Source organism: Gymnodraco acuticeps, unplaced genomic scaffold (genome assembly GCF_902827175.1).
Source record: "Gymnodraco acuticeps unplaced genomic scaffold, fGymAcu1.1, whole genome shotgun sequence".
Lineage (NCBI taxonomy): Eukaryota > Metazoa > Chordata > Actinopteri > Perciformes > Bathydraconidae > Gymnodraco > Gymnodraco acuticeps.
In genome coordinates this window covers 2072743-2094823 of record NW_022990055.1, presented here as the reverse complement: position 1 = coordinate 2094823, position 22081 = coordinate 2072743, and the positions used below count along the sequence as shown (strand labels likewise).

Sequence of the window (22081 nt, the reverse complement as noted above, 5' to 3'; positions counted from 1 at the left end):
GCACTACACTATAAATAAAGATTCAGCCAATAACACGAAAGCACATGGCTACTTAACATGCAGAATGTTGTCATTTTGCATGCTAAGCAGCCATGTGCTTTCTGGGGCTTAATCTTTATTGATATAATTTAAATATTCACTTTAATAATTGTAGTGTCCCCGGCTGAATGATGGTCAGACTTTACAATAATTTACAATAATACAAATAATAATAATAATATTATTAATAAGCTTTATATTTGTATAGCACCTTTTATACAAGAATTGTAGCCAAACTCGCTTCACAGGAGTTCAATAGACACATTTGTATAACATGATAGGATAAAAGCAATGTAGAGGAGCAGCTACATTTCAACAAATATATCCACTAAGATTAATACATGAAGACTTGTGACTCGGACTTGACTTGGACTCTTCTTGGGTGACTCGGACTCGAACACAGGTAATGATGACTCGGACTTGACGTGGACTCTTCTTGGGTGACTCAGACTTGGACTCGGACTCGAACACAGGTAATGATGACTCGGACTCGACTCGGACACTCCTTGGGTGACTTGGACTCGACTCCGACTCTCCCTTGGTGACTCAGACTTGGACTCGGACTCGAAAAGTGGGGACTCGAGTGACTTGGACTTGTGAATTGGTGACTTGACTACAACACTGTCTCACACATAAGAAAAACTTTATTTATCAATACTTACAGCCCCTCCAAACTTGTTTCTAATATTGAGTACTCATATATCAAATTAAATAATCATAACTTAATAATCAAAAACATTAAAATACGTATTTTATAAGATTTTAATTCAAATTAAGCTAAAGAACATTGGTTCATCTCTGTATAATAACGTTAACTAATATTGTGTGTTAATGTATTTGACTATCGGTCATAGCAAACATGTTATTAAAGATCCCAGCTTTTCTGGTTATTACCCGTCCCCTTGTGTGTTATGTAGCTTTTTCTGCATGTAAACGGTCTGCAAAGTCACAAACCCTCAAAGTACACCCTGTAGGGAGTAAAACTCTAACACAGAAAATACCTGTCTATGCTGCCCCAGAACGCCTCTTTGGAGACTTTTCAATTTTTTTCTTCCAGGGAAAATTGACGTCACTCTGGACCAAATGGACCAATCCGCACACACATACACTCACTCAGCCTGAGCTCTGCGGGAGTGAGGGTGTGTGCGGAGCTCAGGCTGTGAGTGTGCGCACACACACACACTCACTCACTCCCGCGGAGCTCAGACCCCACGCAGCAACCAGGAAATGACACCAGTAATCCAGCTCACACTGTCCGCTCCTCGAGCCCCAGAGGGGGCGGAGCAGCGAGCCCTGCAACGTCCCGCCAACACGGCACCCAGACACCACGCAGCATTCTCATCTGTTTGCCATTACTGCTGTCATTTCCTGGTTGCTAATAAACGCCATTGTAGAACATAAACACTGATGTTCCGCTGCAACGGTGGTTGACTAATCAGAACAGAGTGGGCTCATAGGGAGGGGGGCAGGAGCTCCAACAAGGCGTGTAGGACAGAGAGTGAATACACATACTATACAGAGATGGTTTATGAGAAAACCAATGTAATTTTGGAACATTTAACAATGTAAATCTATTCTAGACCTCAACAATGGAATTATGATCAGTAGAAATGGCCAAGACATGGGACCTTTAAGAAATAGGGTTTCAGGGTATTTAAATAAAGCGAGAAGAAAATGACTGGACATTTACATCAGCCTTTTGTATCCAAGAGTGAATATAATTTCAGTTCCAAGCTGTTCAGATGTGAATGAAGCTGTAGTAATTTATCCATCAGTATACTAAAATGTGGGCATATTCCGCTAGTTTTCTCGTACGACATGATCCAAAGGGACCATTTAGCGTGCTACAGTTTGCTAAAAGTAAAAGAGGTTTAGTAGGCAATTCTTCTGTGTCCCTGAACAACAAAAACTGCTGACGTTTTAAGGCGGCCGACGAAGCAGTTTATCCTCTGGCATCAACATGGCAGCCAACATGATTCCACACAATGAATATGGATGGTGTAATGCTTTAAAAAAAAAAAAATTTAAAGGTGGGGTATGTAATTTATTTCAGAAACACTTTTTGTTATATTCCATGGAATGCTCTTAACATCCCGATAGCAATGAATATATTAAATGCTTTGACAATAAATACATAAAAAAACTGTCATCTGTGGAAGCCGTAGTGCTGTAAAAAGCACGACCAATAACTGGATGGCCTACCTGCCTGTCAGCCTTCCATCTGTGCACAAATTTATCTCGTGCCCTCATTGGTCATGTGCACGTTCGTGTGTGTTGGAGGAGGGGCTCTGGAAGGAAGTGGCAGATTTTTTCCGGTTGTGTATTTTCAAATTCTAGCGCACTCAAGCTGGTTTCTCCAAAATTACCTACCCTACCTTTAACTGTATTTTCATGTCTCTGCTGTTGAACACATGGAAGAAAGACGGTTTCTGTGTTTTTAGATTGTAAACTGGACAAGGTGTATGGATTATCTGGTTGTGAAGATAGTGAGGAATGTATCTGTGTATTCCTCTAGCAGTAGAGTCTGAGTCATGGAACACTGTCCCTCTAAATCACTGCAAAGAAGTACTGCATACAGTGCAACAGAACAAGATCTGAGTTCATTCACAAATGTACAGAGCAGTATTTGTAAAGGGTGTAGGTTTAGTTTCAGGAGCAAGAGATTGGAGAGGACTGCAATGCATTACAAAGATGTAACTGGTCATTTAATCATAACATCGTTGCCTCTGTATCTTCGTAATCCTTCATTTTTTCTAGGAGTCCAGATTTGTGTTGGTCACCAGTACTTTCTTTTTTGTAATCATTGCCCAAAAAGGACTGCATACAGTTCAACAAAGTTCTGAGATCAGTTTTCGGGGGTTAAAAGGACCTGTAGGCTACTCCTATCGGAAGAAAAGTAATGTGACCATTTGATAACTGGCCAACACGAAGCCACATGTTTTTGATTTCAATTCTGTGCTGCCATGTGCCCCTCAAAGTCCATATATAGCTGGCAACATTTAGAAACCAACACAATAGTGTGTTCTTGAGGGTGAGGGGGGTGTGGGGGGGGAATAATTGTCTTGCAGGGATTACAGCTCAGTTTCAGGTTCTAACATGCCACTGTAGTCATTATTCATGTTTCTTGTGGTTTACACCAAAGTATTTACAATTAGCCCTCTCTTACAAACACACGGTGTGGTTTTGTCTGTATCTCACACACTCTGGTTTGATCTTCATCTCCTGTTTTTGGCCTCCTTTTTCTTCCCATTATGATTTTCCTCCTGCTGATGTTGTAAGCGTCTGTACTCCTTGTTATTTCCTGCCCCCCCTGCAGTCTCCCCCACCTCTCTTTCTGGGATGTGTGTGTGTATGTGGTTTCACATATAAATGTGAGCTACGTATAGCCCATTAAGTGTATGTGTGTGTATCTCTGTGTATGTATGTATGTCTGTAATCATGTCTTATCTCCCTTGTCAGCTGTCTGAGCTCGTTGAGTTGTATTTGTGTGTGTGTGTGTGTGTGTGTGTGTGTGCATGTCTGCATGTGGAGCTAAATAGGATTTCCTCAGAGTATGAAATCTGAAGGTGAGCCCATCCAGGTGGAACATCGACTCCTAAGCAGTGAAAAATAAATCACATTCTCGGGTTGAAAAACACACACACATACGCAGCTTCCATCTGGACACCAATGTGTTTCCCCTAAACCTCCTGGCGTGTAAACATACTGTTACCGGTGTTTAATACTGGCAACTTCTAATTGTGGGAAATACGAAAAACGTCTTTTAAAACTACGAGTCCCAGTAGAGACGTGCCATAGAACATGTTGCGAAACACACAATAGCCAGTATGTGTAGTTCTGGGGGGGAGGGGGGGAGCTGGACCCGTCCGAGTCCAGTTTTGGAAAGTCTGCCGTGGTTTCATTCCATTTCAAAGAGCTGTTTGACGCTTGGCGTAACCTTGTCGCACTGCCACTCCAACATCCAATCACAGAGCTTCAGGAGTAATCACAGAGTTTGTAAAGCAAGGCGGATGTTGTAGTCCCAAACGATAGCTGGGGATTCTAGGTAGTTAGTGTCTTCGGAAACTCTGTAGTGTCTAAACTCCGAAAAAAACGATGTGTTTCTCCGAATCGAAGGTTAAAAGAGACCAGAAATACAGTTTTCACCCCGTGAGGTTTGATGCTAACTTTACATGGAAGCTGCCGCATATACACGTTCTCCTGGCGAGACCTCAAATCATCTTCGTAATATCTATCAAACTATAGATCTTATACATCCACTGGACGTGGATTCACTTCTCGCTAGAAATCTAATCAAAAAGCATTATAATGGCCAAACTATTCCACAATTTAGGATTTTCCAGAGAGGGTTATTTGTGAATAAACGACCCTCTGGAGCGTTTGCAATCAACGGGAGCATGTTGTTTCTTACACGACCACTAGAGGTGCTACACTTTAAAACGTGACTCTGGGTCGTATTAAGCTGCTGAACAATCAACCTATATGGTCTTTTTTTGTAGGAGGACAGGCTGGTAAAATAATCTGCAATACTTGAAAGGACTGTGATTGATATTACAGAAATCACATGTCATAATAATCCTCATAACATGTAATACATCCTATTTAATTTCAAATTCCAGACTTGGACATTAGACGATAATGAAATAACAGATTATATTGAATGCATTTTTTTTATTGTCCAATGCTTGTTATTTTACCTGTTATTCCAGCACTATTTGCAAGTGGATGTGTGGCTTAGAATAGGATGAAGGACGTGGTTAGGGAGATATTTGTCCTCTAGCACGAGAATCATATATGCTACACACATTCAAAACCTTGACCTGACTTTCATCAATGGCCCACTACTTCTCATATCGGCCGTTAGGGGCGGCATAAAAAACAAACAACCTGTTACAATATCTACTTTTATTCTGAATCCCTTTAGTTCATGCCGTGTGTGTTATTGCTCCTGGCGGTATGCATTCAGGTCTATGGCTCTCTCCCAAAACTATCCCCACTCACCAGCACATAGTGTCTCTCTGGCAGCTATGGAGGGTACTCCACATTAAGAGTAGGGTATAAAATAAAACCGTAAAGTCCACCATAACCGGGAGACATCTGTCACCCAGCATACCGACGGACACCGTGCTAGTTAAGCTGTTGAGTAATATCACTACAATATTTATGTACTATAAATAGATGTTCCTCTTCACGTTGACATTTGTGCATACAGGTAAAACACAAATGTAAAGTACTGTGATGCAGGAGGCAAGAAAGAAAAGTAAATCATTGGATAAAAACTCTATTTGTGTGAATGCTGATTCTTGATTCTTTTCTGTGTTTTAGGGGAAAGACTTTGGACCGGACCAACCTATAACAAGTATATCTTCAAGAGCCACTGCGTACTCCTGCTGCTGTACATGGCCATCCCCTCTAAGTGATGGAAACTCCCATCACGGACTGACCTGTCTACCTTCTGAGTAGTGGAGCTTAAAGATGATATTGTTGCTTCTATCTACTTCATTGCAGTGTTTACTGGACGGACTTCTGTGAGGAATATTTTCCATATTGTGAGGAATATTTCCCCGATTTTTCTTCAACTAGCTGAAGGAAACCTATGGCTGCTACATTTCCCCCAGATGGTTTTACAATGCCTGGATTTTAAGAAGGATCATTAGCAACCCCCAACCTCTTCTACTCCGGAGTTACCCCTTTTACTTACGCCCGTGTGTGAATGTGAGAGCTTGTGTTCGCTTCTGCATGGCGTAAGTGAGAGACAGAAAAAAAAAAGGGATTCATACACGAGAAAGGACAAAAGAGGAGGCAGTAAACAAGTTGAAAAACAAGGAGTAGCAGCTATGTCCCAGTGGAGGCACCAGTCAAGGACTGGGTGTCAGCTACTTCTGACTGCTAAGAGTGGGAGCAGGATGATGGGATACATAAGCCTTGAAGGTTCTTTGCTCAGCGGCCGGTGGGTGTCCTCTCTAATATGGCTTGGACTGCTGCTGCTACAGACGTCTCTGGCTGAGAAACTTGACGAGAACGACCCAGTTGTGACAACCGTGTACGGCAGGCTGCGTGGTGTCAAGAAGGAGCTTAACAACGAGATCCTGGGTCCTGTGGTGCAGTTTCTAGGAGTCCCGTACGCCTCTCCGCCCACCGGCGAGCGCCGCTTTCAGCCACCTGAGCCACCGGCGTCGTGGCCGGAGATCCGCAACGCCACACACTTTGCCCCGGTGTGCCCTCAGAGCATCGTGGAGGGCCGCCTGCCTGACGTCATGCTGCCGGTTTGGTTCACCAACAGCATTGACGTTGTCTCCACGTACGTCCAGGACCAGAGTGAGGACTGCCTCTATGTCAACATCTACGTCCCCACTGAGGATGGTGAGTTTGCCTGTGGGCCCAGGGAAGGATGATTGTGGGGGTAGGGGGTGGCGGGGCGGAGGGTATCGAACCAACAAGATCCTGGTAGAGAGAAGGGTTTGTTGTTTTTGTCTTTGTCTGTCTTTGTCTGTGTGTCTGTCTTCCTGTCTGTCTGTAGAGGGAAAGCATGACATTGTGCATGTTTAATGCATGACACTGCTTATAGAACATGCGTTTTTGAGTGATTTTGTGAAAGAGAGGACTGTGTTCGTGTGTGTTGGATCCATCAAGGCCATCAATCCTGTTTTCATTCAACTCCATTGCTGCCTCCATCTTCTTCTTTCTATTTCCCATCCTTCCCTCCTCCACCTTCCTGTTGCTTCTTTCCACTCAGCGCCTTATTTGCCCTCCTCTGCGGATGGACTCCCCCCCACTTCATCATGTCTGTAGCTCATCATAGCCTATTGTGCCTCACCACAATAGCTACAGTTCATTAAACAAGACGGTCGTTGTCATGATCATCACCGATTGATTTGGCTGAATGACTGGCTGGCAGACTGATAGACTGCGCTGATTGAGCTGGTGTGTTTCATTCTTTCCCTGCATCTTTATTTCTCCCATTCCCAATTTTCAGTCAGTTGTGTGTGTGTGTGTGTGTGTGTGTGTGTGTGTGTGTGTGTGTGTGTGTGTGTGTGTGTGTGTGTGTGTGTGTGTGTGTGGTGTGTGTGTGTGTGTGTGTGTGTGTGTGTGTGGGTGTGTGTGTGTGTGTGTGTGTGGTGTTGTGTGTGTGTGTGTGTGTGTGTGTGTGTGTGTGTGTAGTGTGGGTGTGTGTAGTGTGTGTGTGTGTGTGTGTTGTGTGTTAGTGTAGTGTGTGTGTAGTGTGTGTGTGTGTGTGTGTAGTGTGTGTGTGTGTTGTGTGTGTTGTATGTGATGTATGTGATGTTGTGTGTTGTGTGTGTGTGTGTGTGTGGTGTGTGTGGTGTGTGTGTGTGTGCTGTTGTGTGTGTGTGTGTGCCTGCCCGCTCCTGTGTGCGTTGCGCGTCAAATGGGCTCCATGGTTATTCTTTAGTCTTCTATTCATTTACAGTTCAAAAGAATATCCAAGGAATGTGCCAGGGAAACCGGGGCAAGAAAATATGTAGACAAGGAGGGTATGTGATGATCTGAACGCAACTTGTACAATGCCACAGAAAGAGAATCTAGGAAGGGAAACGAAGAAGAAGAACTATGTGGTACAGCAGTCGTGAGATCAAGGTCTACGGATTACTCAAGGTCTCGATTCAGGGTATCTGCAGGTTCTCAGAATGCTACATTTAAGAGATGGGAGTTTTTGAAACTCTACCTGAAAGTAAATTTAGGCCAACATCTGAACTAAGCTTTCAGAACCTGTCTGAACATTCCTAGTGCATTTCAGAAATTGGGCAGAACAGAAAATACCCTTTCAGATTCGTAAGACTTTTGTCAGAACCATGAAGTATCCTGCAGATATTATCAATAATGTATTTTTTATTGCAACCCTGAATCAGCCTTTTTATTTTTAGACCTTGTGATGGCGGGTTAATGGTGAGGTAGTGTTGCACCATGGTCAATAGATGTGTGTGCTCCCATTGGTCAGAACAATTGAGCACTCTTTTATTGGCCGCCAGAACAGGGGCCAGAAGGTGCGTAGTAATGATGGTTGAGGAGATAGCAGCATATTAGATCAAACTCGCAGTCACAAACACACACACATACACACACAGTGATGTAGTTGTATGCAGTGTTAAACAAGATGAGCTCAGGCTGACTTTAATCTCCATTAAAAGAAAGCAGAGTTGTGTTCAGGTTGGCTCGGGCTACTGTATCAAGCACTGTTTCATCAAGATAATGCCCTCTTCTTCCCTTCTGTCTTTCCCCTCCCTGCCTCCCCCCCTCCCTGGATTGTTGTGCAGTATATTTGCGTGAGTGTGCAAGTGTGTGTGTGTGTGTGTGTGTGTGAGAGAGAGAGAGACAGTTGCTGACAGTGTCCTTGATAAGGTCTTTGGTGTTAATGTCATTTTCTTGGCAGCAGCCTGCATTATCACTTAGTGTACACCCCTCGTCGTCTTACTACACAGTGACTCGTACACTCTAACCTCCCTTGTATTCTTCTCCTTTCCTCAAACGTGTTGCTCACACAGATACACACTGCATTTAAACTGAGAGATTACAGGAGCTTACATATTAGTTACACATCATGGAGAATCATCATTATAAAAACCAAGACTTAGACAATCTGTTTTGCGTTTTTTTTTTCATTTTTGCAAAAGGGAGATTAGGTTCAGGAAACAATGCATCATGTACAAAAAAAGCAAAAGCAAAATGGCGGCCTTGTTACAGTAGCAGCTGCTCTTCTCGTACACCCAATGGCTTTGCACTGAGAGAAAATTACCACTCAACTTTATTAACAGTCCCTCACTGTTTGCACTTCATTAGGGAAAGTTGCTCTGCTTTTCTATACAGTGCTCCATACTGGAGGTAATTAAAGTGTACATAAATTAACAAACATTAATGCATGTAGGGCATTTTTTATATTTATACAGTACAGCATGAATAATAATTGCTCAATGTAACTGATATGTAAGTGTGAAATGTGGTTTAAAAAAATGCTCTGTTTGAAGACATGGTTTGAGATTCATTCTACATATAAATAGTTTAGAGCCCTATCCACATATGGCCTTTTTCTGGCAGAAAACGCTCCCAGCGCTCTGTTATTGTTTCTATGACAGCGATACCTCAACAATGCCAGTTAGTCTTACAACGTCTTTCAAGGGACCCAAGGTCGCTGTACATGATGGACAAACAAAAACAAACAATCAAAGGGCAAACAAAAAATAAAGGATGCCGGGGGACCAAGAAAGGGCTAGGGCCCGAAGGCCAGGGTGAACAGGTGTGTTTTTAATGATGATTTGAAGATGTCCAGGGAGGCAGCATTACGGTTCTCGGCAGGAAGTGCATTCCAGAGGGTGGGGGCCGCAACACTGAACGCCCTGTCACCAACAGTTAGGAGGCAAGAGCAGGGGATGGAGAGCAGGCCCGTGTCTGAGGACCGAAAACTCCGAGAAGGGGTGTAGGGATGGAGGAGGTCCGATAAGTACTGGGGGGCGAGGGTATGGAGGCCAGGGTGAACAGGTGTGTTTTTAATGATGATTTGAAGATGTCCAGGGAGGCAGCATTACGGATCTCGCCAGGAAGTGCATTCCAGAGGGTGGGGGCCGCAACACTGAACGCCCTGTCACCAACAGTTCAGAGGCGAGAGTGGTGGATGGAGAGCAGGCCCGTGTCTGAGGACCGCAGACTCCGAGAAGGGGTGTAGGGATGGAGGAGGTCCGATAAGTACTGGGGGGCGAGGATATGGAGGGACTTGTACGTGAGGAGGAGTGTTTTGTATTGAATCCGGGACTTGACCGGCAGCCAGTGTAGGTGGATGAGGCTGGGGGTGATATGTTGTCATGGTGAGAAGCCTGGCGGCAGAGTTCTGGACGTATTGGAGCCTGTCCAGGGTTTTGCTGGGAACCCCGGACAGGACTCCATTGCAGTAGTCCAGACGGGATGTGATGAAGGCGTGCACAAGTGTTTCTGCCACAGAGTCAGAAACTGGTGCCGGAGGGGAGCTGCAGTCACTGATGGTGACAAAGTGTTTCCTGTTAGAGAGGTAGGAGTCGAACCAGACAAGAGCTGTGTCACTGAGGCCAAGGTAGTCAGACAGGCGGCTGATGAGGATGGTATGGTGTATGGTATCGAAGGCTGCAGAGAGAATGCTGATGAAGCCAGAATCAGATGCGATGAGGAGGTTGTTTGTGATTTTAATGAGGGTAGTCTCGGTGCTGTGGTGGGGTCTGAAGCCAGACTGAAGGGGTTCATAGAGCTCATGGTATGACATTTGGTGTTGCAGTTGTGCGGCAACTGCTCTTTCCAAGATTTTACTGAGGAAAGGAATGTTTGAGATCGGCCGGTGGTTGTTCAGGTCCTCCGGGTCCAAGCCAGGCTTCTTCAGGATAGGAGAGACTGAGGCAGTTTTGAGGCAGGGTGGGACTGTGCCAGAAGACAGGGACAAGTTCACTATGTCAACTATGATGGTGCAGATGGTGGGTAGGGCTGCCTTGACCAAGGCTTTGGGCATGGGGTCGAGAGAGTAGGTTGATGTCTTGGCCTTTGTGACCAGCTTGGTTATTAGGAGGGCATCCACTGGGGAGTAGGGATGGGTATCGTTAAGGTTTTAACGGTACTACTACTTTTATCAATACCGCTTATCGGTCCGGTCTTTTAACGGTACTCTTATCGATTCTTTTGTAGAAAAAAAAGAAGGTAAACTAACTAAACAAATTGTGAACAAAACTAACATCGCTTTTATTTAAATTAAATACATAATATTTCACATCAAAATAAAAAACAATGTTTTAACAAAATCGTATTAAATAATCTAATGACAGATTGTAAACAGAATAGCTGAAACTTTAACAAAATAAATAACTCAGTTACCTCTAATAATTAACCCATGTTTGTATAATTTTGTTAACTCCGTGTGTTGCTGCTAGCATACATAACAAACCTGACGTGGAAACGTTACTCGTGGATGGGGCTACAGAGCTACCAGAAAGACAGTCAAAAACGGTGCATTTCTCCATCTGAATGTGGTGCACTTTTGGCAGGCACCAGAAGCTGCTGGTGGATGGAATCGACTTTGGCTTGGAAGAAGTGCAGGAACTTCGAGCAGAGGTCGAGAGCACCTGGACATGGGGGGGGGGGGTCGAGGGGGCGGAGAAGCCGGTTTATGGTAGAGAACAGCATTATCGGTTGGCATTGTTGGTTGCCAATGAGGGTGGAGTAGTACGAAGACCTAGCCCGGGAGAGGGCTTCTTTGTAGGACTTTACATGGTCCTGATAGGCTTCACGGTGGACGGTGAGGCCAGTTCATTTATTGAGTCTCTCTAGCCGACGACCAGAAGCCTTCAGGGTGCGGAGTTCAGTGGTGAACCAAGGGGCCGAACGGGTAAAGGAGACAGTCCGGGTTTTGAGGGAGGCTAGAGAGTCAAGGCTGAGGGATAGAGCTGTGTTGTAGCGAGCAACCAGGCCATCCACTGTGGTGGTAAGGGGAATGGAGGCAAGGTGGGATGCTATCGTGCACTCAGTGTTTTGGTGTTCCTGAATGTGATGGTGCGTTTTGCACGCTGTATGGGCAGGAGGACAGGAACAGAAAATAGTATGGCATGGTAGTCCGCAACAACTAGGTCCAGGCACTGGAGATGGGAGGAAGGGGTGCCAATAGAGCACACTAGGTCCAGCGTGGGACCTTTGGTGTGGGTGGGACCTTGGACGTTCTGTGTGATGTTGAAGCAGTCAAGTAGTGAAAGAAATTCAGAGGCAAAGGTGTATGTACTGGAGTCGACATGGATGTTGAAGTCACCATGCAGTAATGTGGATGGAGATCTGGAGCATACAGAGGTGAGCAGCTCAGCGAACTCAGACATGAAGATGGCGGAGGCTTTGGGGGGGCGGTATATGAGGACAACCTGTAGCTGTGATGAGCCGACCAATGAAAAGGCATTACACTCAAAAGAGGTTGTATTTACAACAGGGAGTTGTTTAATCAGGATTCCCGCTCTGTGGATAACAGCCAGCCCACAACCCCGACCCATGGAGCGGGGCTTCTGCAGGTAAATATAGCCAGGAGGTGTGGCTTGGTTGAGGGTGAAAAAGTATTGTTGATTTTGCCAAGTCTCCGTTAGGCATACAAAGTCCGTTTTCCTGTCAGTGATGATGTCATGAATGAGTGGTGCTTTATTGTTGAGGGAACGGGTATTCAGAAGCATGAATATGGGAGTGTGAGCAGAATGACACTGTCAACACAGACCAGGGCCTTCAGATTGCCAATGTACGTGTGTGGTTTGTTGTAATGACGTAGCGAGCCTGGGACGGTGTGCGCACAGGACCAGCTGGTGAGAGGCTCCCACCCGGCGAAAACAAACCTACGCTGGGGATCCTCTATGGATGTACCGGCCGGGGCCTGCTACGTAACAGCCCAAGCTTTTTGATGACTGCTAAGCATAGAGGTTGCATGATACAACTATTGAGATTAACAAATTGTGCGGTGGAATATTTCAGCATTGTAAAGCCAGTGGTATGCTAGCACGATGCTGCGTTAGCTGATTGCCAGCTGGGAGAAGATGGTCCCAACCAAGAGGCTGACCACTCCGGGATAGTTAGAATGTTGTCCTGGAACAAAACTCTCAGCATGGACAGCACTGGGGGGAGACGATCCAATCCCAAAAAACTGCCTAATGGACCTTTGTTATGATCATTTCTGTTGGATCGTGACAGCAAAAAGAAAGCTTTTCATCCAATTCCTACAGTGACAGAAGGAAGACGCTTGGGGCTTGGCTTTTTCTGGTGGCAGTCGATTCCGACGGCATGTGCTCTGTTCTCATTGGAATCAATTGAAAAAAGTTGCTAGCGATGAGAAAAACATCAATATTAATATAATAATTATTTATTTTTCAATAGTCACACTCGATTTCGCCGATTTTCTTGTTGCCCCAGCTGGTCGACACCTCTTTTAGCAGAAACAAAGGCTACATTAATGTATTAAATCGATGTTAATCCATGTGTGTGGTTGTGGAATTAATGGACGTGCCGTTGTCCGTTACAAACTCTTCAACTACAACCCTAATTATATTTAAAAACATTTTAGAAGGCCTCACGAAATACTTTAATGCAAATTTAAATTTAAATGTGAAGGGATGTGTGTAATGTGGTGATTGACATTATTCACCCACGGATCTATGGGTTGGGGTATTGTTCCGCACGGACATTTTAGTTAACCGGACTTCCTGTTGATGTGAAATCCGAAAACATTTTTAAAAAATAAAATAATGCTTTATTCCGAGTTTGCTTGCTTTTCTCTTTGGAGGTCATCACATAACGGCATTGTAATACACGGTTCGGCTGCATTAAATATTACATATCTGCCGTAGTTCGCTATTTATAGAGCCCTGCTGAGAAGACTTCTAGACAAATAGGAATAACTGCCGCCGAAACTGAATATGTGAAGTGGATCATAAATATATCAGCAATTAAACAAAATCTTCAATTTCTCTTCACAATATAAGTCTCCTTGCAGTACCAATACTAATTCGGCTGACTTTTATATTTGATCCAATCGGTATATTGGTATATAATATTTACACCATAACGGTGCACAGCTGATAGAAAGGGACACCTGGTGGTTAAAGCATGTTATTGAAATGTATTATTTTTATTATTAGATATTAATAGTCTTATTTTGAATAAGAAAAAAGCTTTGGGGGTAGAAATATTAAGCCTGACAAAGTACTAATATATTGCTTTCTTGCAATGTTAACTACTGTATGTTTAAGCACTTATTTTAACTGATATTATACGTATTATACTCTTATAAGATGTATGTAGATAGTATAAGAAATGTGCAGAATACGACAGTTGAATGGAGGAGGTATACACACATATTGATAGATGTCTTGTAATGCACTGTTGAGGAACCTGCGACCCAAGTTTTTCATCTCCAACCTTGTCAGGTATTGAACATTCATTAAATAAAGAACACAGAATTATTAAATATAAAACACAGAATTTGTGTGATTATACTAAATGATTTACAAATAAACACCACTGCATATTTACAACTGTTACACATGCTGATGTAACGCAAATGTTTCCAACTTGGGATCAATAAAGTATATCTTATCTCTTATCAAGATATTTGCCTCTGAACCTTGACAAGTGCATGTTTCAGGCTTATCAATGAACAACAGGAGGGGTCACAGACATAAGACCAGCTGTTAAATAAAGCTCTTCTGACCTTAGCTGTCATGTGGGTATATATTAATGCTGCCCATTATGGACACAAGCAATTTTCACCCATTTATTAATTATATGTTTTAAATGTGAGTGTTTCCTATCCCCTAAACCTCCAGGGATGTACACAGTTTAATACTGGCAACTTCTTATTATGGGAAATACGAAAACGTCTTTTTAAACTACAATTCCCAGTAGAGACGTGCCATAGAGCATGTTGCAAAACACACAATAGCCAGCATGTGTAGTTCTGGGGACGGGGTGGGGGAGGGGGGGGGCGGGGTGGACCCGTTCAAATCCAGTTTTGGACAGTCTGCCGTGGTTCCATCCCATTTCAAAGTGCTGTTCGACGCTCGGCGTAACCCTCGGCGCATACTCAAACATCCAATCACAGAGCTTGAGGACTATCACGGGGTTTGTCAAGCGAAGCGGAGAGAATACTTACTTCCGGGTGTAAAATTCTCTAAAGCAACTGAGCTGCTCCGACCCTCGGTCCTGACGGACTCCAACTTGTGTTTATTAATCAAATAAATAAATAAACACAAGGATAATTATGTGTTATTGTTGAGTAAATAACAGTGTGTGGTTTAGAAAATAATACAAAATTAGAAGGAAAAAATGATGAAACAATACAGATTTCAGTATTCTGAGCCCCTACTCTCCCCATAACTGACGGCAACAAAAGTCCTACATTATTCAATTAAAATAAAGAAGTAAAAACAATAAGTGTGGCTTGATATTGAGTAAGAAAAAGGTTGATAAACGCTGTGAGAATGGATCTGCGGAGAGCATTTCGCCGCGATCCCAACTCGTCTATTACCAACGTTAAGGGAGCTCTATGCAAGTCAATGGGACGCCCTGCCCGTTGAAAACTGACTCAAGGGGTACCCTGTCCGTAATTCCGTGACGGGGAGGGGCCCTGCGTCAACATGTGACGGGTTGGGAGTGAGAACGTGTTGGGATAGGATATGACGTGTACCGAAATACTGATGCTGGCAACAAACTCCTCCTTTTAATCTAAACCTTTTCAAATGCATATTTCTTTGTTGGCATTGTGTCACTATATGTGAATAGAATAAACTCCTAGTTGGTAAGATGGACAGAGGGTGTGTGTATTTGTTGATGAGACTTGTTCAGTGAGTGTGGACTGTAGCTGAAACAACACATGTCTAGCTATCAGTTGCTTGAACGGATGTGTATTCATATTCATCAGAGTTCTAGAACATCACATACAGTCTTGGGAGAATCTACAGTCAGCTTTACTTTCTTGACATTTCCTTTACAGCGACAGCGCTACCATTTCTGATGATTCTTTAGTCCAGTCATTATCAGTCATACAGTAGCGCTAAGTGTGGTCAGTGGGGCTTGTTGTGAATGGACAGATCATGGTGAGTGACAGGGTAATTACTTGGATAGACGTGTGCATCCACAGTGACGCCTCTGGGAACAGGGTTGGCTCAGAAGAAATACATTACATATTATTTATCTGGCACTTTTATCCAAAGCAACTTGCATACATTTCAATACCGTAGACATGCCTGGGAGCAATTTGGGGTTAAGTATCCTGCCCCAGTGGACCCAATGTAAGATTGGTAGATTAAAGATGCACACTACAATACAACAGTGACTGTGTAAACAGGTTAGATCTGATATGACACAGCAGTTAAACTGATGTACTCTGTTTACATTTGCTTAGGCGGACGTATGCCTCCAATGTTCCCAAAGATCCGTTGATCAGTTCTTGAGTAGTCCCTTAACAATTATTTGGACAGTGCCATCAAGAACAGGCAACGGTCCACTTGCAACACACGTTTAATGTCTTAATTGATTGGGAACTTGACCAGAAGAGCTTTCGTTGGTGTCAGTCCGCAGAGTTTCCAATGATCAAAGAGACACAGGGTTAAAAGAGGCCATAGGAGGAGCAGTGAGAACAGGCAGAGTAATAGGAGTCAGAAGGACAAAAACAAGGCAAGGCAAGTTTATTTATATAGCACCTTTCAACACAAGGCAATTCAAAGTGCTTTACAAAAATGAAAGACATTAAGAGCATTAAGAAACATATTATACAATTATATCTAGAAACACTCATCTAAAAGCAATGATATAAAATGACATTTAAAAACACTCATTTAAAAGCAAAGATAATAAAATTATTAATATATCAATTAATAGCAGCGGCAAAAAGAAAAAGAGAGCCAACAGCAGCTGTGAAAGTGAGGCAGTGTGTAATTGCTGTGGGACTCATCTCTGTGTCTTCATAAGGACTATTGTAGCGTCCTGTGCCATGCTGGTTCAAAGAAGCCTTCTGTGGTTAAAAGTAGTGTTTTTGATGTGTCTGGAATGGAGCATGGTCATTAAGTTATCACATGCTGAGATAGTGGTCTCCATAATGAGATCCGAGGTAGCAGCGCCGCGGTTGGTCTTGACTCTCCCTCCAGCATGCATTCACAATTCATTTTAAAAATGGAAGTAAATGCAGTGTTACCTCACCACTCAAAGATGACAGCTAGCTGAACAAAAAAGTTAAATATAACAAAGTGTGATTGACACAGAAACATGCTTGAAAGGAGAACAAAAAGCAAGATCATAGACAGAATAAAAATGACATGCTGATTAGGGAAATTCATTGCTTCTTGTCATGGCTACTGTGGGTTTTGATGTTTAATGTAAAGATGATATTGGAATAAGACAATTATGTAGTTTGTACTTTTGCAAGAGATGAAAAAGTTGAGGAAACTACAGCTTGTCATTCACTGCTTCTTAGCGATAAAGAAATGACTTTTAAACTTTTATAAATGCATTTCAGAACCTTGTAAATCCTTATAAATACAATTATTAACTGTATTTTAGAATTGACACAGGACGTTAACTGTGAAATATACATTCATATTAAATATTTGATAAGAAATACATATAAAATAAGAGCAAAAAAAAACATCTTTCTCTACCTGCTCTTCCTTTACTCTAACTCGCTGTCTCCACCTACACCAACAGCTGACTGCAGGCATGTACATGCCTTAACCCTGCACGTTGTCAGATTGCATTATGGGTAACAGAGTAACACAAGCTGATGCAAATGTACATGCAAGAGGGTGAACCAAAGTGCATACAACTCAAATTATCACATTTGGGATAATTACGGCAATTGTATTAAGATTATTTATATATTAAGATGAAAATGGCAAACACAAATGTACTATTCAGATAGAACAGTGTCAGAATATAAGAGTTGTTGTCTTTAACATTTGTTAGTTTTAAATGGGTTTAGCAGTTTCTTGTAAGGCTTTATTTAAGCATGATTTATTTCATATTTTATTGTCGTTTCACTGTCTTAGCCCCTCATAGTACTGTACATTACATTTTAGCAGCGAGTGACAGATCCACAAAAAAATGCACTGCTTTCTGGAAACAAGCAGTAAGCTTTGATGATGCCTGAAGGATCTAAACCCCAGGTAGAAACACATTTTTCTATAAACATGTAAGATACATTAGACTAGCAAGATCTGAAGAAGCTGAGGTATGGCCGATTGACTTGGAATATATGTAGAACAGTTAAACATGGATATCCTAAGAATCTGATAATATTTTTATATCATGTTCTTAGCCTTGTAAAAAATAACATTAACTATTTATCATACAACATAATATAATATCATTGACAAAATGTATGAATCCAATTCAAATAATTGAAAACCATATTTGCACCTACCTGCACCTACAATACAATGTTCTGTAGCCAACTAGGTGATAATAGATTATATTCTGACTAAAACACATGTGAATTACATTGTTTTTTAAAAAGTAATTCAAGCTCAACGTTTTAAAATAGGCTATTGATTTATCCATACATTTTTCTCCAAGATCTGTGGCTTTATAAAGAAACCATTAGACTCATAATTTAGACTCTGAATCGTAAGGTGGGGCGGACCTGTGACAGCTTCTACCAATCTTCTGTGAAGTATTGACACCTTTCCATTCGTTGTGTAGGAGTTGCATGTACTCCCACTGCCAGCTGCTAGCCGAGTAGGCCTACTGGTGCTGTGTCTCAAAATGCATACTTCTGTGCATACATCTGCTGTAATGAATGCAATAGTGCGTCACATGTAAAGTAAAAAAAAATTGGAGGATGGAACACTGGACACTTCTCGCACACCATGATCATAATATTTGCTACTTAACGAAAATGTGCCGTCATAGCGTTTTCTGCGGTGAACAAAGCACTAGCCAAGAATAAGTAATATGTGCTTGTTTTACTATTTATTTAACATACCACTATACTGTTGTTAGAACAGACACCAACATTAATGTAAAGAAGTCTATAATGATTTAGTACAGCAAACAATCGTTGCTAGCTAGCTAGCAAGCTAACTAGCTAACAACGGCGATCAATATTTCCAGTGAGGGCACAGCTGCTGTTTGTGACATTACTACATAGTCCACATTCACACATTGCATAAGTGTTTACAATGCATTACATGTCAGTGTACTAATGGAAGTATCCCAATTGAGACAAAGCATGAGTTTCACAGCACACTGCATGTGCATTTTACGGAATCAATTACTCACCCTTCAACGTTTTCAGACCTTGTAAATCAAAAGGGAAAAAAAACACACATTCTCTTTATGGTGTCTCTGTGGTGTGCTGGAACTCCCTTTATGTTGACTTTATGTTGAATTACACATGTGGGCTTTTAAAACCCAAAGTAGGACATTTAACTGCAAACTAGGCAATTTCCCAGCGCGTGTACAAGCTGTTTAATATCTCAAATAGTCCCGGATATATTTCAACACATTGCATTATTCTGAAATGTCTGTATGCTGTCTCCACTCCAGAGGGGTTTAGAATAGAAGCCCCATTGTTGATGTGAATTTCGTCAAGATGCAGGAAACTTCACAGTAGGTGAGTTTCTCAGTTTCCCTTCACAGCTCCCCTTCTGCATCATCTCTTTCTTCTCCCTGTGTCTCTTTCTTTCCATCTGATCTACCTCAGCGGCGATTGGCCTTTTACCTATCGTCTATCTCTGTCTGTCTATCCATCCTGCCCTTTTCACCCTCCCACATCTCACTTTCCCTCTCTCTCTGTCCTTTTCCTCTGCTCCTGTCTTCTTCTCTCCTTCCTCTGGCTTTGTCCCAGTTTTGTAGTTGTTGAATAAAGATCCTGCGGGAGTGGGCGCACACACATCGGCTCGAAAACACACACAAACAGAGTGGAGGAAATAGAAGGCAGGAATAGGCATGGCCTGTCTTGTGTTTGGCTCTCCCTCAAGGGTCTCTGTCACCTCCACTCACAACTTAGCTTCTCCCTTTCTTCTTATGTTAGTGTGTGTCTGCCTGGATGTATCCATGGATTTGGCTATGTGTGTGTCAGAATAATTTGAAGTTGTGTCCTCTCTGACAGGGTTTGGTGTCAAAGCTTGGCTGATGTTCTGGCTGTGAGGAAGGTGCTTGATTTGTCATTGTCAGCTCAGTCCCATTGGAGCATGAGTTGATTCAGAACCAAAAGTAGAAACAGGAAGATAGAGGACAAGAGAGCCAAAGCTGGGTGAAAGATAGAATAATTCCAATCTTGGCCAAATCCTCTCTGTGTTGAGCTATCATTTAGAAGTCTACAATGGACAATCTTCTTAATTGGTACAAATTAAGTAAATAATGAATACCAATGAGGTGAACTTATTCACTGATTAGTGCTCAAAGGTCATTTTGGCTTCTCACAACACATTGTTTTATTTTAAGATATACTTTGGGTCAGAGGGTGGCTTTATTGAGAGATAATATTGAAAGGGTGGGGATGGAGGACAATGCCTGAAAATAGCTGGTCTTGCTGGTTCTGTGTTTGGTTTGCATCCTTCCCTCCCACTTGTCTTAAGTGGTATTTTTTGCTCTTTACTCATTTATATTGCTCTCTCAGTTTAACAATGACCCCGATGGGTTTACATTGGATTTAGTTAAAAGCCTGGTGTGTCTCAAACAGACGGGGGATTGAAGCTTCAGGATCAGACGCCAAGAAGCACTGACCAAGCATCTGTATTTGATAAGTTAGGAGTAGGACCAGGATGCTGTTTTCATGCTCCAAATCCAATATATATTTGAATGTCCTGACTCTGTATTACCACAGTGCTCTTCGAATAGCATGTCTGTTGCCTGGTCAGGGAAATGTCAAAAGACAGAGGAGAGTATGACCTTCACTGGATGTTTTCCAAATAGTTAAACACACACACACCCCTGCGTTCAACCGCCTAGGCTGTACACACACACACACACACACACACACACACACACACACACACACACACACACACACACACACACACACACACACACACACACACACACACACACACACACACACACACACACACACACGTGTAACTCTGCTCAAGGTGACAGCATTGATAACTGATCATACATATTCATTACACTTGCATTACAATAAATAAATAAGCAGCTTATTTTTTTCCCCCTTCCCAGAATATTAAATGAAGGGCATTTGAACCTTCGGCACACTGCCAATACCTTCCACTGTTATTCCACAAATTACAGCTACGGCAACGGCATAAAAGAGGCAGGGATACAAATGCCATAACGTCGCCCCATTTCAAAGATTCATCACGAAAAAAAAATCAATATTTTATTCTCCGCTCCTGCTTTTCTTCACATTTTGCCTCATGTATATTTCAGACGCAGCACATTGTGAACAGCTTACATAGACACGGTCGTGGTGAAAAGTAACAGCTTTCCCTATAGTTTCCATTTCACTTCCAGTCATTATTTATGGGGACCCTTTCCAAAACGGCCGTACAAATATGTAATGCATGAAATAATTTGCTTCAATGATGATGGAGACACATCTGTGAACTGACTGTAAACAATAATGTAAGCCTGTGCACACAAACAGCAGGAACAATGGGAAATGAGAGTTATTGAGTGAGTTTTAACATAGTTTCTCTTGGATCATATCCTTGTTTTGACCATTATGACTATGAAATCTGACTCTGCTATGTTCTATAGTGGCAGTAAAGATGCACATTGAATTGAAAGAGGGAAGTCAAATAATTTATTATAGATGATAAAAGATGGCAACTTGTATTCCTTTCAACCCATAGCTCTCGAAATACTTTATATATGGGGTAGACTTCCCAAGTTCTGCTGTACAGGAGCCACATGAGGCTATAGAGTGGCGAAGTCCCTCCCCTTCCGGTGGACCTCCATGGGACCTTATTTCGGAAAAAATATGTATTGAAGTCAATGGAGAGAGAAAGATTATCTTTCGATTCCGTTTGAATTGTGCCACGAATTACACATATGATGTTTGTCAATTTAAAAGATAATTTTGCAAGTAAAAAAAATTTTTTTTTCGTAAAACTGTGAAGTAACACATTCTTTGTGTGAAACGCTCAATGAACTACATCTCTGGTCTCGCACAACAACACACGTCACCAAGATGGCCGTCACTACTGTGGACTGGGATTGACTACCCTCACTATCACCACAATGAAACACGTCCAGAAGAATGTCATGCAAAGCTGCCTGCCTGCCTTCCTTTGATTCTCCCTGAACTGCCTGGTATTTTCAATGTTTAATGTCAACCATTTGTGCAGATAGCATGAAGTAGTAAAGATCGCCGATGCTAATGTAGCGTTAGCATTTGTACCCCGGGCTTAAATGGTGTCTTATAGAATGATCACACCGGTGTGACAGTACTCTTCAAAGGGTTCACGAAATATTACTACTACTCTTACTGTTTAACATTTTGGGTTACTTAATGTTACTTCATGTTAAGGATAATAAAAATGACAAGCCTAAGCCGGCTGTAATGCTAACTAACGTGCTTGCTACTAGCTAGGTAGCT

General features: G+C 42.4%; 1 protein-coding gene across 2 annotated transcripts in view; it reads left to right on the top strand.

Annotated features, from left to right (window-relative positions):
* The window catches only part of nlgn1 (neuroligin 1), a 429109-nt gene that overhangs the window by 51640 nt on the left and 355388 nt on the right, over positions 1-22081 (top strand). For both annotated transcript variants that reach the window (XM_034215987.1, XM_034215986.1), the window contains exon 2: positions 5365-6402. In XM_034215987.1, coding sequence (XP_034071878.1) covers positions 5877-6402 — 526 coding nt within the window. In that variant the 5' untranslated portion in view covers positions 5365-5876. The remainder of the gene's footprint in view (positions 1-5364; positions 6403-22081) is intronic.